Here is a 21,607-nt window from a genome sequence, read left to right as displayed (position 1 = left end):
GCTCGACCCATTTGCTCATGTAGAACAGCAGCACGTCTGCGATGGACTTTATATTTGCAACTCATGATTTTAATATGTTCAATGAAAAATAACCACAAAATATCTTTTGAAAACCATACACCATGCATGAAGAAATATTGTAGTTTCATTTTTAGACTGCTGCGTTCACTCCTTCAACCTTAAGGACACTATTTGAGGACACTTACTATGATAACACCGAAGACAGCACTTTTGAATACGAGTGTTAATATACATGATATACAAATATAATAAACAAATACAAAGTTTGAACATTGTAATTATTATTATTATTATTATTATTATTATTATTATCTAGTTGTCCATAATAATAATAATAATAATAATAATAATAATAATAATAATAATTTTGTTTTTCCAACTTGGTTTTTTAACTTCTCAACTTGAATCGGTCTTTTTAAAATTAACAACAAAAATGTACCAAATTTATGAATAATTAAACGTTTCCGCCTAAATCTACATTCTAAATGGCCTAATATTTGCCCTATATTGTCATCTTGAGTTATGTTTCAATTTTTTCTCATTTTAGTTCTTATTCATATTTTTATTAACGGGCATGATTTTATGTTTTTGTTTTATTTACGTAAACTATGCTATTTACCGGGCATCTTTTTACATTGTCATTTTGATAAAGTTGTATTTAAAAAAAATGTATTTTATTTTGAAAAACTTAAACGGATGTGGCCTTGTATGTCCTTCTCTTGGCTAACATTTCAATTGATGTCTAGCAGCATGGATGACTTGGAGAAGTGGCCAGAAATAGAAAAAGCAGCGACAGGAAAAAGACGTGAATTAGTTTTGCAAGGTTCAGCCGTCGACAAACGAATTTCCTCAAGCGGAGGACTCAGTCCTGCTATCTTTAGTCTCTCTCTGCTGAATTATCTGGAGGTTAGCCAGTGTCCAAGTTTGACTGAGATCCATGAGGACATCCAGCATCTGACAAACCTTCAAAGTCTCATCCTTTGCAGGAACAAGCTCGCCTCCGTCCCGAATGTCGTAGGAAGCCTTAAGTCCCTGAAGGTCCTGGACCTTTCAGTCAACAGTCTCAGGGTTTTACCCGAGGGAATCACTGAGCTAAAGGAGCTAACCACTCTCAATGTGAGCTGTAACAGCTTGGAGTTCCTACCAGAGGGACTTAGCCAGTGCACCAAGCTCTCCAACATCAACATCTCCAAGAATAACATCACGGGATTCCCTTCTGATTTCTACTCCGAACGACTGGATCTCCTCAGCACTCTGGTTGCCTCTGATAACTCCATTAAACAACTGAGTGGAGACATTCAAAAGCTTGCTGCCCTTAAGGTGGGTGATTGATTCACAGATTTGTTGTTGCCAACCTAGCCAGATATGCAATATAGATAATGATAAAACTTGATTTTTATGTTTGTAGTTTTAAGAGTTTCAGCATAGTACACGTAAAAGAGGTCAAAACTAACTATGCATAAGTTACACTTTAAGCTAAATGCTTTAAGGTGAGCTAAATACACCCAAATTTGAGATGAACTGTCCCAATTATGCTGTTGATCTTTCATTCTGGCCACCATGATTTCCATATTTGTTATTTTAGAGAATAAAGAATAATAGTAATAGCAGAATAATATGCCAAATTGAGTTTGGAGGGTAACCTCCAAATAAATTCAACGAGTAGTATTTATCAGTACAATTTAAATGTAGTTCTACATGACACTCTCTGCTCCTTATCAGATCCTCATTTGCAGCCATTTCGACTAAATCAACCAACTTTAAAATTGTTTTAAAATATGACCGATATGTTTGCATGAAATTTTCTAAAATAGTGCTTGCTTTTGTAATTATAATAATCTCATGATTATTTTCCAAAATGTTATGTCTCCCCTAAACATCTTGTGGTCCAGATGAAGCCTACTTACTGGCAGTGTTGTTTGACATCCCGGTAATAAGATCAGTCTCCCATTGTTTAAAAGGAAGAACTGACTCTTGGAAACTGCTCTTTCTCAAATGAGACATATCTGTAAATTGTGGCCTTGTGCGATAAACACAATTTATGCTCCTGTTTCTCTCCCTTTTTTCATCTTTTACAGGTGCTAGATCTCTCAAACAACAAGCTGAGTGATATCCCCTTTGATCTGAGCGACTGTCCAAAGCTGAAGGAGGTCAATTTCAAGGGCAACAAATTAAATGACAAACGCCTGGAGAAGATGGTCAACGGCTGTCAGACCAAGTCCATCCTTGACTACCTGAGGGTAAAAGGAAGACAGGGAGAGGATGGAGGAGACAGAGACAAGGGACGCAGCTCAGACAAAGGGAAAAGGCAGCAGAAGAAGAAGAAGGAAAAAGCGACAGACGAACAAGATGAGGTGGAGGAATTGAACAAGATGGTGGTAAGGGTTCTCCATTTTTCAGATACCCCTGCAGCGCTCACAGTCAAAGTGAGTGCAGAGGTGAAAGATGTCCGACCATACTTGGTGTGCTGCGTGGTCAGAGGCATGAACCTGAAGCCTGGGAATGCTCTCAAACGATTCTTGGTGGCTCAGGTAAGGCCACTTTCAACTGTTACATTTTAGAAGTAGTTGACTGTTAATGTAACTAGTCGAACAGTTAACAGAGATTTTCATGCTTGTTTCTCTAGACCAAGCTTCATGATGACTTGTGTGGTAGAAGGACTATTGCAACCATTGCAACTCATGACATGCAGCTTCTCAAAGCTCCACTGATTTATGATGTCAAACCACCTACCCAGCTAAAGGTACAGAAACACAAAATGGTTTGCTTCAATTCTTAGCAGAATTGAACTTAAAAATTATTTCAACTTAAGTGAGATCTTGTCATTTTATGTTTGTTTTTCTTGCTCTGTCATTTTCATTGGAAAAACTCAAATTTTTACAATGTTGTAATGTTTTTTAGGTTACACCTCTAGGCCGGAGGGAGATGACTGCTGTTGAGCTGATTAGACATCTTCAGCTGGAGGCTGATGAGTTAAGAAAGCAGAAGAAGAGGCAGAATGTCACCGGACTGCATAAGTGAGTACAATATAAAACTCCCCAACACTGCAGGTTCCACTTGTTTAAAATCCAATCACTTTCTAAAACATGTTAAATATAGTTTAAAAGTGACAGAGGTTAGCAGTCACTGGGGTTATTTCAGGCAAACTGCGTGTAAAAGATGTGTGCAACGGCTCAGAAATGGCATGAATGAATTGCATCATTGGTTTCAAAAGACAAAGGCATAAACATAAATTAAATTAAAACTTTATTATTTTAGTTTTATAATGAACTTAGAGTAACACTAGTCTTTGTGCATACAGTGGACTTTGGGTTACCTACTAATCCCAACAGATTTAATTGCCAAACAAATTATTTTGTTGCTTTTAAAATGCACACACATGGCAAGGCAAGCTTATTTGTAGGGATGCATGATATTATCCGTCTGGTATTGGTATTGGCAGATATCGAAATTTCTTCCGATATATACATCCAATATCTTGCCTGTGTATTTCAGCATTTATCAACAGTAAATTTTGTCCATATATACTGATAAATTAGTGTCGTTTTAGTCTGAACCAACAGACCTGTCAGTTGAGGTCTTTCTTTATTTATCTCCAGTCTTTAAACTTTTAAGTGTTTCCTCGGTCATGCTCAGACCTTAAAGCGTGTCCAAAAGGACTGAAAGTTCTTGTCAGAAAAGCATATTTAAATGTTGGTATCGATATCAGTATCGGCTAAAATGAATCTGTAAATATCATCATATCAGATATCGGCAAAAATCCAGTATCATTTATCCCTCCTTATTTGCATAGCATTTTTTTAGCAAAGGAATTTCAAAGTGCATCACGTGAGACATGAGAACACAATGACAAAGGAATTTATTGCCTTTAATAGAATTAATCATTTTGCCCCTCATTTTACCCTGGGTCATTTTTGACGTGGCACAATGTCACTTATGTCTGGCTTTTACTTAGTTATCACAATGTTTTTGCTGATTCTCATTAGCTTGTTGCCAATTGGAGATAAGGAGAATGTGTTTGGCTTCTATACTCTATAATAGTTGCTATATGGTACTTTATAGCTTTGTATTATTTTTTATAATTAAGTTAAATGATTTGCAAAATAACCGGTAAAAAGGTGCAAATAAAATGGAAAATCTGAAGTATTAACTAAGGCATATGTAGATATCTTGCATCCTGTTCTTTTTGAACACATGAGGGCAGCATGAGTATGTTAAAAAACTCCTTAGGTTTTATATTTTTTACCCTAGGCCATTTTCTCTCAAATAGTTTGTTAACTAGTGATGTTTTTCCACAGATACCTGCAGATTCTGCAAGGAAAGTCTCTCTATCCCTGCCTAGTGGATGCAGAGGGACATGTAATCTCATTCCCCCCCATTACCAACAGTGAGAAAACCAAGGTGAGTATTTTCCTTTATTTCTTGGTTATCAGAAATGTGCACTCCATCTGCTCTACAGTGTGTTGATAAGTATTAAGTTCAAGTTGTTGATAAATCAATTTAGCAATTAAGGCTTTTAGAAAGCATCAAAAAGTCTTTAATGAAGGACCGGTGGTCTTGAAATTTGTGGCTGTTCTAAATTTTACTATTTGTCAAAAGAGGTTGTAGGCTCATTCTTCTGGTCCTTCTGCATCTATTACATTAAGTTTTAATCATAAGTGAGATCCTGATGGAACCCCACCAGATCTGATGTCATTCTGCACACATGTTGTGGCCTCTTGAGCTGTCAGCTATCAGTTGCTATTTTTCGTTGTGTCTCTAGCTAGCAACTTAACCATGTGATGGAGTGATATGTGCATGCAAATGATAGGTAAATACAAGTTTTTCTGAGAAGTGGATGGAGAAGAAGCTGTTAGAGCTGATGCTTGGGCTGATACTGGTTAACATTTAAAAGGATTTGGAAAAAAAGGGGGGGGGGGGGTCACCTTTGCAGTGAAGCTTTTGCCTAGTGTAATATTAGCACAGAGTCTGTTTATGTTAGTAATGTTAGCAGCAGAGAGGTTTTTTACCTTGTTAAAGCTTTTACTTGCATCCTACAACAACAGATAATATCTGCATTCTCGTGACAGAATTGTCACATTTTATTTTACAATCTGCACTAAACATACACATGACTGTGCCTTCAAAGTAAGTGGTTAGAAATGGAAAATGAAAACATATTGAGAGGGTCTTGAAAAAGGACTTTCTCTATAAACCCTGCAGAAGCTTATGATGGAACTGGTATGGACCAAAAAAAGCATAGCCATTACTTTCTCTACTTAAATCTCCTGTACTGCAATGTCTCCCTTTGTTCTCATGAAAAAGAAGAAAAAAATCTTGGTCTTCTGTTTTTACCCTACAGATCAAGAAAACAACTAAAGAGTTGTTCTTAGAGGTGACAAGTGAGACCAGTCTGCAGACCTGCAAAGATGTTATGGACGCCCTGATTGTGGTGAGTTTTGTTTTATCTTTCTCTAAGTTCAGCTTTGTTTTTGGTCCTGGCATCATTGTCTTTTTCAAACAAGCATGGACCTTTGTATTCTGAATTTTCAATTGTTGAAGTCTATGTTGAAGGGAACATTTATAAAGCTTGAAGAAAGATCATGTTAAGTTCTTTGACCAGTAATATTTCTAGGTTTAATTGGCAACTCTGTCCAGATGTAGGCTGTAAAAGAAACCCAACATTTTGCTCCCATTAACATGATTTATTTTTTTTTTTTTTTAAATAAAATTGATTATAAAGCTCCTCTGCTAGCTTCTTGAATATGTCTTCAGTAGTAGTAAATGGGACTTGATGCACTGGAGGGACTGTTATTGCGGTGTTTTGACTCATAGTAAAACAGTAAGTCAGCATGATAAAGGACAGCTTTGAACGAGTCATAGATTAGGTGAAAGACACAGTTTTCCATTCTTAATAACCTCTTAAAGGTTGACATGAATATCAAGAGGGCTCTCACAGCAGCCCACAGGCCCTCTTGCAGACCGTGACTGTGAGGCCCTGCATCTGTCAGAACAGAAATACACACTAAAACTTTAAATATGAAATCATCTTAAACTTTTGGTTCGGTAAAGGTAAGGATACTAAAAGTTAAAGTTTAAAACTTGTCTAGCATAACCTAATTACAAAACATTTAATAACGCTGAATAAACGGTCTGCTTCCTGGAAAAAGCTTGTCTCCCATGAAAACATTCTAATGTAGCAAACATAGCTAGTGTAGCTCTGTAAGCTGCATAAGCTACATACATAACGGAGCTATGTAGCCAACATAGGTAAACATAAATTAAACAAAGCTCATGGACATCTATATGAACAAAGGTACATAGCTACGTAAGCTTTAGCTGTGTTAGCCAAAGCTAACTTAGTGACACTGGCTTACATAGTAAGCCAACGAAGCTAAAGCGAGCCACCGTGTGCATAACTACTTGAAGTTCTTACTTTTAATAATATGTTTATTTCTTGAATGTAATGGCCAGAATTTGTCTATGAATAAAGTTAAGTTTGAAAAAAAAAAAATCTAAAACTGGAAATTCATTCTACCTGGTTCTATCTGCAATTACCAAAGGTAGGGTAGCTGCAGCTTATTACCCTAAAGCTGAGGTCACACTACAAGATTTCTGGCCAGATTTCACCCACAATGCACAGTTGGACAATGTCTGCACCAGTCTGAACTAGCTGGGGATGGTCGACGTGGCTAGCAGGCACAACAATTTGTTAGTGTGTGAGGGGGGAAGATGTGAGTCTGCAAGTGTTTGAAGGAAAAGACCTGACCTGACCTCAGTTGCAGTCATTCAAACATGTTTGAATTTCTTGAGCTGAATCTTGATAAAGGCATAATAGGGAAGGTTTCTGACAGACAAATACTAGTACATCGGATTAAGAGAGGGGCTGCTAAAATGTCATTACAAAGCAGCAAACAGGTATTTGAAGCTGCTGGTGCCTCTGGAGTCCCATGAACCTCAAGGGGTAGGATCCTCCAGAGGCTTGAAGTCGTGCATAAACCTACTATTCGGCCACCCTATCCAGTGCTCACAAGCAGAAACGGTTGCAGTGGACCCAGAAATACATGAAGACTCATTTTCAAACTGTCTTTTTTACTGATGAGTGCCGTGCAACCCTGGATGGTCCAGATGGAGGAGTAGTGGATGGTTGGTGGATGGCCACCATGTCCCAATAAGGCTGTGGCGTCAGCAAGGATGTGGCAGAGTCATGTTCTGGGCCAGATTCATGAGGAGAGAGCTGATAGGCCCCTTTAGGGTCCCTGAAGGTGTGAAAATGATCTCAGCAAAGTATATAGAGTTTCTGACTGACCACTTTCTTCCATGGTACAAAAAGAACAACTGTGCATTCTGTAGCAAAATTTTCTTCATGCATGACAATGCACCATCTCATTCTGCAAAGAATACCTCTGTGTCATTGGCTACTATGGGCATAAAAGGAGAGAAACCCATGGTTTGGCCCCATCCTCCCCTGACCTCAACCCTATTGAGAACCTTTGGAGCATCCTCAAGCTAAAGATCTATGAGGGTGGGAGGCAGTTCACATCAGAACAGCAGCTCTGGGAGGCTATTCTGACATCCTACAGAGAAATTCAAGCTGAAACCCTCCAAAAACTCACAAGTTCAATGGATGCAAGAATTGTGAAGGTGATATCAAAGAAGAGCTCCTATGTTAACATGTAACTTGGCCTGTTAAGATGTTTTTGATTGAAATAGCTTTTGATTTCAGTAAATAGGACCTCCTAATGCTGCAAATTCAATGAATGGCCATTTTCAGGTCTTCACAACCTATAAAATCTTTTAAAACTCTGTTTTGCTTAATAATGTGGAACAGTGCATTTTGAAGTTTTTATTTTAAAAAAAATGGTTATCATTATGAAGTTTTTTCAAAACATCTTAATTATGCTCTAATGGCTGAAGACTTGAAAAAGATTCTGTCTTTTGCATTAGTATTTAGGAAAATGAGAAAAATTTCAATTGCTTAATAATGTGGAAAGCGGTGTAGTGTGAGTCAACAGCAGAGAAGAGGTCTGAATTCCAAGTGTCATTTTGTTGGCAATGATTATGACTTTTCTGGTGTGTTGTTAGCTAAACTCTTGGCAGTCATATCTGTGTCATTATAAGCTTCTTTGTCACTTCTAGTGGTTGGACTGGATTTTGAACTCTGGCAATAATTTAGTCAACCAAAATATGTAGTATTATCAAAACAAAGCCTCTTTCTCCTCAAAACTTTTTATTTCAAAACTTTTTAAAAGGCTATTCTCTTATTTCTTCATCAGTTTCTCCAGAATTTGCATGTCTGAAGAATTTCACTGATAGGTGATATCTAGCTGACTTACAATTACCTTGATTTGTTGCAGCTTTTTCAGCAGCTCTCATGTGAAAAAAGGAGCAAAGTAAGCTCATAAGTGTGGCGATGGGGCCTGCATAAGAATAACAAGTATATGTTTAATATTACAGATGTAAGCTACATATTGAAGTTATGTTATATTTAATGTTATATTTAATATAATGTTTCAATGGAGATCATGTAAAAGATAAAATGGCATTTCGTTACATTTATTTATTTATTTTCTTTAAATCTTATTTCATCTAAAGAGATCAATAGTGTATCATATGGAAGTATTTTTAAGGGCTTTTCCTGTTTCCTCACAGAAAATGGCAGAGTTGAACAAGTTTACGGCAGAACATAAGGAGGAGGCGGGGTCAGATGGGGAAGAAGATGGTCCAAAAGAAGCTGCGGCTGGCTGTGAGACCTCCAGCGAACTCATAGTCCAGCAGGTTCGAACGGTGGACCGGGATGGGAACCTGAAGGTTGTCTACCCATCAAAGACTGACCTCTCCAAAGAACTCAGCAACTTGACTGTAATTTGGTAGTCACTCAGCAGGAAAGCAATTTTTTTTTACATTTACCCACACGCTACATGAAGTAAAACATCATTAAGACCAAGGTCTAATAACATGCAATAAATATGGCATCTCTTTACTTCAGGGAGAGAACATCTGATTTTTTGTGATTGAAAAAAACATCCGCTTTTTGTTTTTGTATTGACATAAAGTGTCATTTGAATGTTAACATTTATTACCAATGTTGTAATACTTTTAATAAATCTTTGCTGCTACCTGCAATTACTAAGACTGTCATCATATTCTTATAATGTTTTTTAAAAATGATTAAGTACCTAGAGAGAACCAACACATGCACAGTGAGAATATGCAAGCTCTACACAGAGAGGCCCTGTCTGATTGGAATTCAATCCAGAAACCCTGCTGAGAGCCAAGCACTAACCGGTTAACACCAGGTAGCCCTATATACTGGGATTGGGTGGTATCCATTTTTAAAAATACCATTAAACCTTCCCCAAATTTTTTCCACAATATATGTTATTACTGAAAAGTGTTTAAACACAGGCACATGTCCCACAGGTGTGACACCATCGAAGAAAGACACCACCGATGCCAGACGTTTAATGTATTTTATTTGAAAGACATTAGCTGACAGTAATTTGAATTCACTGCTTACAGGATACATTGTACTGGTTATTGTCATTATCATCAGTGGTAGTAGTTTTATTTGATCAGCATTTCAAATGAACCCCTAATGAAGTCATATCATTTACCTCCACCAGACAAGAAATACAATGAGGGCCTGAGATAATCAGAAAAGTGTAGGCTGAAGCTCATGCTTCTTATGCCCACCCTTTTTTATACCATACCCTTTAGAACAATCAAACTTTCAAACATCTTACAAAAACAATGGCACATTTCCATAACCTCAACCCAAGCAAACACAACCAGTTTTCCTGTGATTTCCCCTTTTTCAAACCTGAACTATCCTTTTATAAATCAGTTTATTTCAAACATGTTTGTAAATGAGGAAAGTGAACTACATATTTTTAATTGTTGTCAAAGCTATTCCATAAGTTAACCCCTCCAAAAGAAACACACCTCTGCATTATATTTGTTCGTCTCTTAGATTTAATAAAGAAAAAAGAAAACCGATTACCCTCAGGTCATACAGACTGTCTGATTCAAACAGCCTCTGAATACTGTTCAATTTAATATTTACATTACAGGGCAAATTAATGAACTATTCTTTAGTTGGATTAAAGAGGTTTGATCGATTTACAATTTTTACAGCTTTCCTATGAAACTTAAAAACAGGATTAGTGTTGGTTTTGTAGGTTTTACCCCATATTTCCACACACTAAGTCATATACAGTATATTGAACTAACAGAGAACAATAAAGTGTGTATAATGACTTCTGATTAAAGATAGCCATTGTTTTGCATAGGTGGTGATATGGTGATGGTTTTTGACATTTGAGTTTTAAAGGGATATTTCAACATATTGGCAAATTCGCCCATTGCCATAATTCCTATAGTCTTAGTAATAGGTTCGTTACCTTTAGTTGTCGGTGAAAGCTGTTCTTAGATTGGCGCTGCCGAGTTCGGAGCTGCTGTGCCAACTCAATGTAAGCAGACGGTATTCTGGCTTTCCCTCATCAAACTCATCAAATACACAATCCAACAACTCCAAAATGCTCACGTGGACAAGTTGTTAACCTGTACATTCACCACACAATGACATAATTACGTATAACTATGTAACATTACGACACATGAAGCAAATACTTGGAACTATTTCCTGAGTAAACCACTGGGCGGAGTGACACAGTGCAGCAGCCATGTCTGGAGTGTAGTTCTGGCTTTGAATTTAGCTTTAAAACATCTCCGTCTCGTAATGTTCCATGACTATTTCATAGCGTGGTGAGTGTGCAGGTCACAACTTGTCCACGAGAGCATTTTGGAGTTGTTGGATTGTGTATTTGATGAGTTTGATGAGGGAAAGCTGGAATACCGTCTGCTTACATTGAGTTGGCACAGCAGCTCCGAACTCGGCAGCGCCGATCTAAAAAACAGCTTGCACTGACAACTAAAGGTAACGAACCTATTACTAAGACTATAGGAATTATGGCAATGGGCGAATTTGCCAAAATGTTGAAGTATCCCTTTCACATTTTTATCTGTGCCTTCCAGAAAAGTTGGTCCTTTAATATCTTCCTACACCATTAATACTGATTTTAACCTCATTTTTGATTTTGAGCTAACAAAAATTCTAAACTTTTTTTCAGTGTAAATATAGCGATAACTTGTTAATATCAAACCAATTTTAAAATCCATTCATTTCACTTTGCTGTACTCAGAAGCAGAACAGACTCTTCACCGGAGCAGTATGTGGATCTTGTTTTCTTTTAGCATGTCTTCAGATTCTTATTGTGAGTTCACAGGCTCTGCATTTGAAAAAAAGAAAGATTTGAATATTTGAGTGACTTTTCATTGAACAGCAAGACAGTAAAAGTATTTCCATTTACACTTTATCAGCACAGATACCTTTGAGACTTGCGCTCAAATGTAATTCGTACTGGATTAATAAAGCCTTAATAGTGACCCACTAAAGTCAGTGGGTTAAGCACTTACATGTACAGTCCCCTCCAAAAGTATTAGAAGGGTGGGCCCAATTCCTTTATGTTTTGCTGTGGACTGAAAACATTTGGGTTTGACACAAAAAGGTGAATATTAGACAAGAGATCAACATTTCAGCCTTCATTTCCAGGTATTTACATCTGGATCTGATACACAACTTGGGAGATAGCATTATTTGTAATGGAACACCAAATGTTTTAGGTGAGCAAAAGTATTGGAACAGATAAGTAGATTAAAGTGAATAAGACTTAATATTTAATTGGAAATCCTTTTCTTGCAATAAGTCAAGTCAAGTCTGTGATCCACTAAAATCACCAAACTTTTGCATTCTTCTTTTGTGACGCTTTTCCAGGCTTTCACCACAGCCTCTTTTAGTTGTTATTTGTTTTGGGGGGTTTCGCCCTTCAATCTCCTCTTCAGCAGCTAAAATACATGCCCTATAGGGTTCAAGTCTGGAGATTGACTTTCCCAGTCTAAGTCCTTCTACTTCTTGCCCTTGATGAACTCCCTTGTCGTTTTGGTAGTGTTTTTGGGTCATTATCTTGCTGCATGATGAAAGCTCTCCCAATCAATTTGGCTGCTTCTTTCTTTAAATTAGCAGAAAAAAATGTTTCTGTAGACTTCTGAGTTCATTTTGCTGCTGCCATCATGTGTTACATCATCAATGAGGATTAATGAGCCCGTCCCAGAAGAAGCCATGCAAGCCCAAGCCATGATGTTACCTCCACTGTGTTTAAGAGATGAGCTTGTATGTTTTGGATCATGAGCAGATCCTTTCTTTCTCCAAAATTTAGTATTTCCATCACTTGGGTAAAGGTCATTTTTTTTTCATCAGTCTATAGAACTTTGTCCCAGAATGTTTGAGGGTGGTCCTTGTACTTTTTGGCAAATTCCAGCCTGGCCTTCCTGTTCTTTTTGCTACTGAGTGGTTTGCATCTTCTGGTGTAGCCTCTGTACTTTTGTTCATGAAGTCTCCTGTGAATAGTAGATGGTGATACCTTCACTCCTGCCCTCTGGAGGTTGTTGCTGATGTCACTAGCAGTTGTTTAAGGTTCTGTCTTTATCGCTCCCACAATATTTCTGTTGTCAACTGATGCTGTTTTCCTTTGTTTAATTACTCACAACTGTTACTGAGTACATCAGTGGTTTCTTTATTCTTCAGGACATTCCAAATGGTTGTATGGGCTATGGCCAATGTTTGTGAGATGGCTCTGATTGATTTTCAATCTTCTCTCAGGTTCACAGATGCTTGTTTTTCACTCATAGACAGCTCTCTGGTTTTCATGTTGGTTACAACTCTCAACCATAAATACAGTCTCCAAAGGCAAAACCCAAATCTGAAACTGTGCAAATACATTCAGCATTATTTATTGTTTGAATAATCAATGTAATAGGACACATCTGGGCAACAAAACACACCTGTCAGTCATATGTTCCAATACTTTTGCTCACATGAAAAATGGGTGGGTTCAAACAAAGAGTAATATCTTCAAAGTGGTTCATTGGATTCAGATGTAAAAACATGGAAATAAAAGCTGAAATGTTTATCTGTTGTGTCAAACCCAAATGTTTTTAGTCTACAGCAAAAATAAAGGAATTAGGCCCAATACTTTTGGAGGGGACTGTATACACCTTATACACTGTGTATCCTTCCTTTGTGTCACCACCTCATTCTGCAGCATGTTTCTATTTTCACATTTAGACTAAATATCAGCTTTTGAAGGTCTTAAGGGAACAGTTCTGACTGTTGTACTTACATTGACAAATGTAAGCAACCTCCAGGTACTTGTCAGTCCCTGTACAGTGGTCTCCTAACACTTGGTCACTGACAAAGATCTCACAGCTGTTCTTCCCATTGCAGCTGTTGGCAGAGTGACAACAGAGTGAATATGGGCTTGATTGTGTGATGAAGAAAATAAATAAGGGTATTTCTGAGAGAGGCTTGTGTTACACATTTGAAAGCATGACTCGTGTGTTGCCACACAGTTAAAGACAGCGTGATCCTGACTTTTCAGACAGCGGGTAAAAGTTGACAAAAAGTTTAAATATTACCTTTCGGCTACTTTAGTGGTGGAGTTAGAGCAGTTGACATTTTGGATTTGAAGCCATGGTCTGCCAGAAGCGCATGTAGTTTTGTCACGACGTCCATAGTCAGCACCATAGATATAGATAACTTGCCCTTCATCTGACCACAGGAGGAAAACAATGTTACAGCACAGAAAAAAGAAGAGTGATGAGAGGCATTAATCAAAGCAGAAGTGGTGAAATATTCAGGTTAGTGTTCAGATACTACAGTAATGGTGAATGAATGCTTTCAAAAGTAACCTACCACAATACAGGTATGCTTGGGAATAAACACACGTGACAAGATGAGCTGTAAAAAAAACAGCAATGAGCTACGTTAGATATCACAACTCAAAATCCACAACTTTTCACATTGTTAGTTTGGTGCAAAGATGTGACTAACTTGCAGGGAGGCAGGTGTAGTTGGTCTCCAGATACTTAAGGGTGCCAGGGCAGGGATCAGCAAGGTGGAGTATGTTGGTGTTAAATTCACACACCTTCTTGCCATTACACCTGTGGGTCAGTCAAAGTGTGTTTAACACAAAGAAAAGATGCACTTCAGTTTAAAAGGTGCATTAACTAGGACTGAGGTAAGCTTGCTTAAATGCCATGGTGGAGATTCTGTTTTTTTTCATCCAAGTGTCACATATCTCTGGTGTCTGAGTGCTCATTTGAGTGTGACATCACAGATGTCAATATTAGAGAATGGGGAGAGAGAGACAGAGGGGATAACCTGTGTGAAAGGAGACACAGGATCTGAACCAAGACTGTTCACCCCAACAATAATGACAGCCTTATAGTGTAAGGAACCAGCTGCTTGACCAAAGTGTCCCTTTTTCAATGAGGTTCTGCAGGGATTTGTGCTTTTTCTCCATATACACACTCTCTGCTGTTCAAATGACATGCTGCAGAACATCATTAATTGTAACTTCATAAGGCTGCATCCCTTGAATGGGATATAATTGTGCTTTCACTCAAGATAAGAAGCAAAACACTGACATGTAGCATATATTGGCATAGGGTGCTGTTTGCTCATGCTTTTCTTGGAGATTTACTTTAATATTTTTGACTAGTGTTGTAAATTTGTTTCATGGCAGCCATTGTACAATTAATAAGGAACCACAATGGCAACAGCTACATTAAAAATTAGATGTTGTTCACTCTAATCTAGTAGATGTAGCGTGTACCTTGACTTCATGAGGTCCACTGTGTCTTCCTGAGCACACTGTGTGTTCTGGATCTGACTGGCAGGTCTGCCTAAGCTGCAGGTTTGAGTATTTGCACGCCCATACAGAGCATCCTGCACGCTGATCACTCCAATTTCTGTTACACACAAATCAAGACATTAGATCGCAAGTCCAGAGCTTCTTGTTTGATTTTTGTAATGTTTATTTTTGCTAAAATTTGACTAACAGTAGTACTTTGTTCATTTTTAAGAACACTGAGTGAGAGTAAAAAGGCTTTTAATGTTAAAAAACAAAAAATAAATAGAGTGCTGACTTACCACAGCTCAGGCGGTGGACCCTGGGGCCAAAATTACAAGTGGCAACTCTCTCTGTGGAGACAACTAAACCAACAGATATGAAATTGTAATTAAAGAGTTTTCAAACCCTGTATGTCCCCCCATCCATCCATCATCTTTACTGCTTGTCACAGTCAAGGAGCCTGGAGACAATCCCAGCTGTCACTAGTCCAGAGTTTGGGTACACCCTGGGGTGGTCGCCAGCCAATCACAGGAAAGACATACAAAGACAAACAACCAGGCATGTGCACATTCACATATATGGACAATTAAGACTAGTCAATTATCCTAATGAGTATGTTTGTGGACTCGTAGGAAGCCAGAGGACCCAGTGAGAGCTCTCGTATGAGCAGAATTTGAACAGAAGCCCATTTAAAGCAAGTTTAGTTCAAACCTTGAGTCTGTTAACCCTAACCTTGAGGTTTCAAACCTAAGAACAATGGGAGAGTCAAATATGTTCCAGAAGGGTGGGTTACTTCAGGTCTGAGTTAGTTACTATGGAGCCCTCTTGCTGTGAGAACACAGCACCAACTCCTACACCACAGTACAGTCTTCACTCATGAATTTACCTGATGCCATGAGCACACATGTGGCTGCCAGCACTGGAAAAGAGAAATCACATCACATGTAAGTAAAAGTGAGCAGGAAAGGGCCATTTCTTTATTTTTATTATTTTAAAATCTAAATGTCAGTTAACAGGGAGCTGTGTTCTCCAAGTTAAAATGAAAAATGAGGAAAAGTGGTATAACACTTTTTAAAAACTATAACTAATTGAAAAATCATCTGAGTGCACGTGTGGATTTAACAAAACAATTCTCTTGTGTGTACTCACAGAGCAGGCTGCTGAGTCTGAAGCGGTGCATGGTTTTTCGAAGATCCAGTCAAGTGAAGGCAGCAGGACTGATGGCAGCTGATTCCCAACCTCCTAAAGTTATACTGTTGTGTCTTCCTTGTTTAGTGACAGCTTCAACTAGAAATAGGTCAGAGAACCTCCCCCTTCAACATCATTCATGTGAATAATTTCCAATATTTTTCTTACATTTTAAAATAATTCAAAACACCTATGGTTGTTTTTAGTCACTTCATTTCTGTGAAGAACCAGGAACTTCTGACCACATCTTTCACAGCTAAGTATTGTGAAAAATGACATTAAAAATGTATTTCCTCATCCATTTTCTTTTTCACCTTTATTTCCTCTTGGTTCTTCCTGAATGTTGACCAAGTATGTAAGTGGGATGATAGGGTTTGATATTTCTTTGTGAGCACCATGGTTACCTTGAGCAAGGCTCCAAACTGTAGTAAGGCACCCGTCTTAGTGAAGTCCCCTGACTCCTATATTACTCCATTATGCATGTCTATGGTCTTCTCTGTTTATTTCACACTTGCGTATATGTGTCAAGTCACCTAAATAAACTAAAACGGGCCTTCAAAAATTATACATTGTGAAAGAATAATAAAAATTCAAACAGCGATGAAAAATCTCAGTGCAAAAAAATGTTGAAAACCATGGGAACACTTTAATGACAGGCATGATATTTCCAAAGTGCAGGTCTGGTTGTTTGATGATCATTGATGCTATGTTCAGTTGAGTTTCTTTCTCTCTTGTCCCCTTGTCCACATTTTTTGGGGGATTTTTATTTTTTTTTTGCCTTTGAGTGTATATACATCTTAAGAGTCAGGAAATACAGTCTATAACAGGTGTCACTTTTTAGAGAAACTACATGAACAATTTATTGACAAGGTTCACATGCTGTTCATATTTAACAGGATATGCTTGTCTGAAAATTAAAGTACAACTACCATGTGTTCATAAGATATCAAAGCAGAACTCTTAAATTCCATGTGAGATGTTCTGCTTTTATATTTCATGCATGATGTTGAGACAAAGGATAAGACTTCAGCTGAGAATACTCAAGCACAACTTTTCCCACAGACTGAATCAACATGAGCTGTGTGGCCTTTTGTGTTTCTGACATTTTAAAATTCTTTTAAACATCTGTGGCTGTTTGAAGTGTCTTTGAGAATCAGGAACTACATTTTTCCCAGAGGTGTAAATTGGCACATACATGCAATGACATGTTTTTTCTTGGGACTTTTATTAATTTATGGCCTGCTTTGGAAAGTACACTGATGTACTATTGTTGTTTTTTTTTCTGTTGCATTGTGGAACAACCAGAACTACCTGATGAATCGAGAGTCATTATTATGTAGCTCAACCTTACATTTCTGATTTTAGTGTTGCTATTCAATCAAAGAATAACTTGGCTTTTGTGCATTTTTAAGGTGAGCAATAGCAGAAAAGACAGCATCTGATCCACAGAGCACATGCAAAGGGGAAATACGCTAACTGCAAAACAAAAACATGCAAACTGCTCAGCTGAGCAAACATCACCCTATCCCATTTCCATGCATGCAAATGAGGGAAAAAGCCCAAAAATATTGCCACAAAATTGCTCCCCTCAAATTAAACTAAGGCTCATCACACATAACAACTAATCCACAAAGACTGGCACTAACTGCAACAGGCACTGAGTGGGCCAGTGAAACCGAGTATTAAATTGACGCAATTTTTTTCTCCCTCTATCTTTATCTGGGTTCTCCTCCTAAGTAGTTTTCAATAATGTGCCTTGGAAAATTCTTTGTAGAATTTCCAACTTTGGTTCTCTGAGAATCTCTTAAATGCTGAATAAACGTAGGTTTAGTAACTGTAATATTCCTACATAAATCGATATCACTTTTGAATCGAATCATGAATTGAATCAGGACTTCGTGAATTTTATCAAGTTTGACATGAGTATCAAGAGGGCTCTCACTGCAGCCCACAGCCCCTCTTGCAGACCGTGACTGTGAGGCCCTGCATCTGTCAGAACAGAAATACACACTAAAACTTTAAATATGAAATCATCTTAAACTTTTGGTTCGGTAAAGGTAAGGATACTAAAAGTTAAAGTTTAAAACTTGTCTAGCATAACCTAATTACAAAACATTTAATAATGCTGAATAAACGGTCTGCTTCCTGGAAAAAGCTTGTCTCCCATGAAAACATTCTAATGTAGCAAACGTAGCTAGTGTAGCTCTGTAAGCTGCATAAGCTACATACATAACGGAGCTATGTAGCCAACATAGGTAAACATAAATGAAACAAAGCTCATGACGCTGATTGATTTTCTATTTTCTCTCAGGTTCAGAGTTGCTTGTTTTTCACTCATAGACAGCTCTCTGGTTTTCATGTTGGTTACAACTCTCAACCATAAATACAGTCTCCAAAGGCAAAACCCAAATCTGAAACTGTGCAAATACATTCAGCGTTATTTATTGTTTGAATAATCAATGTAATAGGACACATCTAGGCAACAAAACACACCTGTCAGTCATATGTTCCAATACTTTTGCTCACATGAAAAATGGGTGGGTTCAAACAAAGAATAATATCTTCAAAGTGGTTCATTGGATTCAGATGTAAAAACATGGAAATAAAAGCTGAAATGTTTATCTGTTGTGTCAAACCCAAATGTTTTTAGTCTACAGCAAAAATAAAGGAATTAGGCCCAATACTTTTGGAGGGGACTGTATACACCTTATACACTGTGTATCCTTCCTTTGTGTCACCACCTCATTCTGCAGCATGTTTCTATTTTCACATTTAGACTAAATATCAGCTTTTGAAGGTCTTAAGGGAACAGTTCTGACTGTTGTACTTACATTGACAAATGTAAGCAACCTCCAGGTACTTGTCAGTCCCTGTACAGTGGTCTCCTAACACTTGGTCACTGACAAAGATCTCACAGCTGTTCTTCCCATTGCAGCTGTTGGCAGAGTGACAACAGAGTGAATATGGGCTTGATTGTGTGATGAAGAAAATAAATAAGGGTATTTCTGAGAGAGGCTTGTGTTACACATTTGAAAGCATGACTCGTGTGTTGCCACACAGTTAAAGACAGCGTGATCCTGACTTTTCAGACAGCAGGTAAAAGTTGACAAAAAGTTTAAATATTACCTTTCGGCTACTTTAGTGGTGGAGTTAGAGCAGTTGACATTTTGGATTTGAAGCCATGGTCTGCCAGAAGCGCATGTAGTTTTGTCACGACGTCCATAGTCAGCACCATAGATATAGATAACTTGCCCTTCATCTGACCACAGGAGGAAAACAACATTACAGCACAGAAAAAAGAAGAGTGATGAGAGGCATTAATCAAAGTAGAAGTGGTAAAATATTCAGGTTAGTGTTCAGATACTACATTAATGGTGAAGGAATGCTTTGAAAAGTAACCTACCACAATACAGGTATGCGTGGGAATGAACATACGTGACAAGATGAACTGTAAAAAAACAGCAATGAGCTATGTTAGATATCACAACTCAAAATCCACAACTTTTCACATTGTTAGTTTGGTGCAAAGATGTGACTATGTAGCCAACATAGGTAAACATAAATGAAACAAAGCTCATGGACATCTATACGAACAAAGGTACATAGCTACATAAGCTTTAGCTGTGTTAGCTAAAGCTAACTTAGTGAAATTGGCTTACATAGTAAGCTAACGAAGCTAAAGCGAGTCACCGTGTGCATAACTACTTGAAGTTCTTACTTTTAATAATATGTTTATTTCTTGAATGTAATGGCCAGAATTTGTCTATGAATAAAGTTAAGTTTGAAAAAAAATCTAAAACTGGAAATTCATTCTACCTGGTTCTATCTGCAATTACCAAAGGTAGGGTAGCTGCAGCTTATTACCCTAAAGCTGAGGTCACACTACAAGATTTCTGGCCAGATTTCACCCACAATGCACAGTTGGACAATGTCTGCACCAGTCTGAACTAGCTGGGGATGGTCGACATGGCTAGTAGGCACAACAATTTGTTGGTGTGTGAGGGGGGAAGATGTGAGTCTGCAAGTGTTTGAAGGAAAAGACCTGACCTGACCTCAGTTGCAGTTATTCAAACATGTTTGAATTTCTTGAGCTGAATCTGGATGCAGTCAGGTAGTATGAACTGATAACCAAACCAACTGCAAACACATGTTGCCAGCAGCTAATGAAAAACACAGGAATTTTTGGTTGCGAGACTTTTGGGGAAAAAGGGGGCATTTTTAAAAAAATGTCATTTTCAATATTTTCTAACTTAAGTATTTAAAACACAAGTTTTAACCCATTTATTATGAACTATCTATAATAATAGCAAAGGAAGAGCTTAATATGATGCAATGAATTAGCTAAATATTACACATTGAACTCTCTTAAGAGCAGGGAGGAACATCATGAAAAAGACGCACAGTAGAACGCACACCAGCACAGCCTCAAATAGTGTAATGCCTTGGAGAAGGAATGAAAACATTAGATATTTCATGAAAAATTGATTGTGATCATCGTACTGTCAAGAAATTTGTGGCTGATTCAGAGCACAGACGGGTTTGTGCAGATAAAGGCATAATAGGGAAGGTTTCTGACAGACAAATACTAGTACATTGGATTAAGAGAGGGGCTGCTAAAATGTCATTACAAAGCAGCAAACAGGTATTTGAAGCTGCTGGTGCCTCTGGAGTCCCATGAACCTCAAGGGGTAGGATCCTCCAGAGGCTTGAAGTCGTGCATAAACCTACTATTCGGCCACCCTATCCAGTGCTCACAAGCAGAAACGGTTGCAGTGGACCCAGAAATACATGAAGACTCATTTTCAAACTGTCTTTTTTACTGATGAGTGCCGTGCAACCCTGGATGGTCCAGATGGAGGAGTAGTGGATGGTTGGTGGATGGCCACCATGTCCCAATAAGGCTGTGGCGTCAGCAAGGATGTGGCAGAGTCATGTTCTGGGCCAGATTCATGAGGAGAGAGCTGATAGGCCCCTTTAGGGTCCCTGAAGGTGTGAAAATGATCTCAGCAAAGTATATAGAGTTTCTGACTGACCACTTTCTTCCATGGTACAAAAAGAACAACTGTGCATTCTGTAGCAAAATTTTCTTCATGCATGACAATGCACCATCTCATTCTGCAAAGAATACCTCTGTGTCATTGGCTGCTATGGGCATAAAAGGAGAGAAACCCATGGTTTGGCCCCATCCTCCCCTGACCTCAACCCTATTGAGAACCTTTGGAGCATCCTCAAGCTAAAGATCTATGAGGGTGGGAGGCAGTTCACATCAGAACAGCAGCTCTGGGAGGCTATTCTGACATCCTGCAGAGAAATTCAAGCTGAAACTAACCAAAAACTCACAAGTTCAATGGATGCAAGAATTGTGAAGGTGATATCAAAGAAGAGCTCCTATGTTAACATGAAACTTGGCCTGTTAAGATGTTTTTGATTGAAATAGCTTTTGATTTCAGTAAATAGGACCTCCTAATGCTGCAAATTCAATGAATGGCCATTTTCAGGTCTTCACAACCTATAAAATCTTTTAAAACTGTTTTGCATAATAATGTGGAACAGTGCATTTTGAAGTTTTTATTTAAAAAAAAATGGTTATCATTATGAAGTCTTTTCAAAACATCTTAATTATGCTCTAATGGCTGACGACTTGAAAAAGATTCTGTCTTTTGCAT

General features: G+C 38.0%; 3 protein-coding genes across 3 annotated transcripts; 1 reads left to right on the top strand and 2 right to left on the bottom strand.

The window, feature by feature from the left end:
* The first annotated feature begins 751 nt into the window (after positions 1 to 751).
* On the top strand, positions 752 to 9,126 carry lrrc47 (leucine rich repeat containing 47). The gene is made up of 7 exons (XM_041798540.1): positions 752 to 1,341; positions 2,100 to 2,552; positions 2,648 to 2,764; positions 2,923 to 3,038; positions 4,320 to 4,422; positions 5,363 to 5,452; positions 8,653 to 9,126. Exons 1-7 carry the CDS (start codon positions 760 to 762, stop codon positions 8,872 to 8,874), a joined length of 1,683 nt encoding a protein of 560 aa, XP_041654474.1. The 5' UTR covers positions 752 to 759; the 3' UTR covers positions 8,875 to 9,126.
* A 2,116-nt stretch (positions 9,127 to 11,242) lies between these two features.
* On the bottom strand, positions 11,243 to 15,933 carry LOC121517150 (L-rhamnose-binding lectin SML-like). Its single transcript, XM_041798706.1, has 9 exons — positions 15,903 to 15,933; positions 15,640 to 15,672; positions 15,053 to 15,115; positions 14,736 to 14,871; positions 13,952 to 14,061; positions 13,814 to 13,858; positions 13,537 to 13,669; positions 13,242 to 13,345; positions 11,243 to 11,291 (listed from the first exon to the last, which is right to left on the bottom strand). Coding segments are annotated over exons 1-9 (657 nt in total). The 3' UTR covers positions 11,243 to 11,289.
* A 1,896-nt stretch (positions 15,934 to 17,829) lies between these two features.
* On the bottom strand, positions 17,830 to 19,640 carry LOC121517149 (L-rhamnose-binding lectin SML-like). The gene is made up of 5 exons (XM_041798705.1): positions 19,601 to 19,640; positions 19,345 to 19,389; positions 19,068 to 19,200; positions 18,773 to 18,876; positions 17,830 to 17,930 (listed from the first exon to the last, which is right to left on the bottom strand). The coding sequence occupies exons 1-5, from the start codon at positions 19,638 to 19,640 to the stop codon at positions 17,830 to 17,832; spliced, it is 423 nt and encodes a 140-aa protein (XP_041654639.1).
* Between the last annotated feature and the right edge of the window lie 1,967 nt (positions 19,641 to 21,607).

Source organism: Cheilinus undulatus, linkage group 11 (genome assembly GCF_018320785.1).
Source record: "Cheilinus undulatus linkage group 11, ASM1832078v1, whole genome shotgun sequence".
Classification (NCBI taxonomy): domain Eukaryota; kingdom Metazoa; phylum Chordata; class Actinopteri; order Labriformes; family Labridae; genus Cheilinus; species Cheilinus undulatus.
This window is presented reverse-complemented; position numbering and strand designations above follow the sequence as displayed.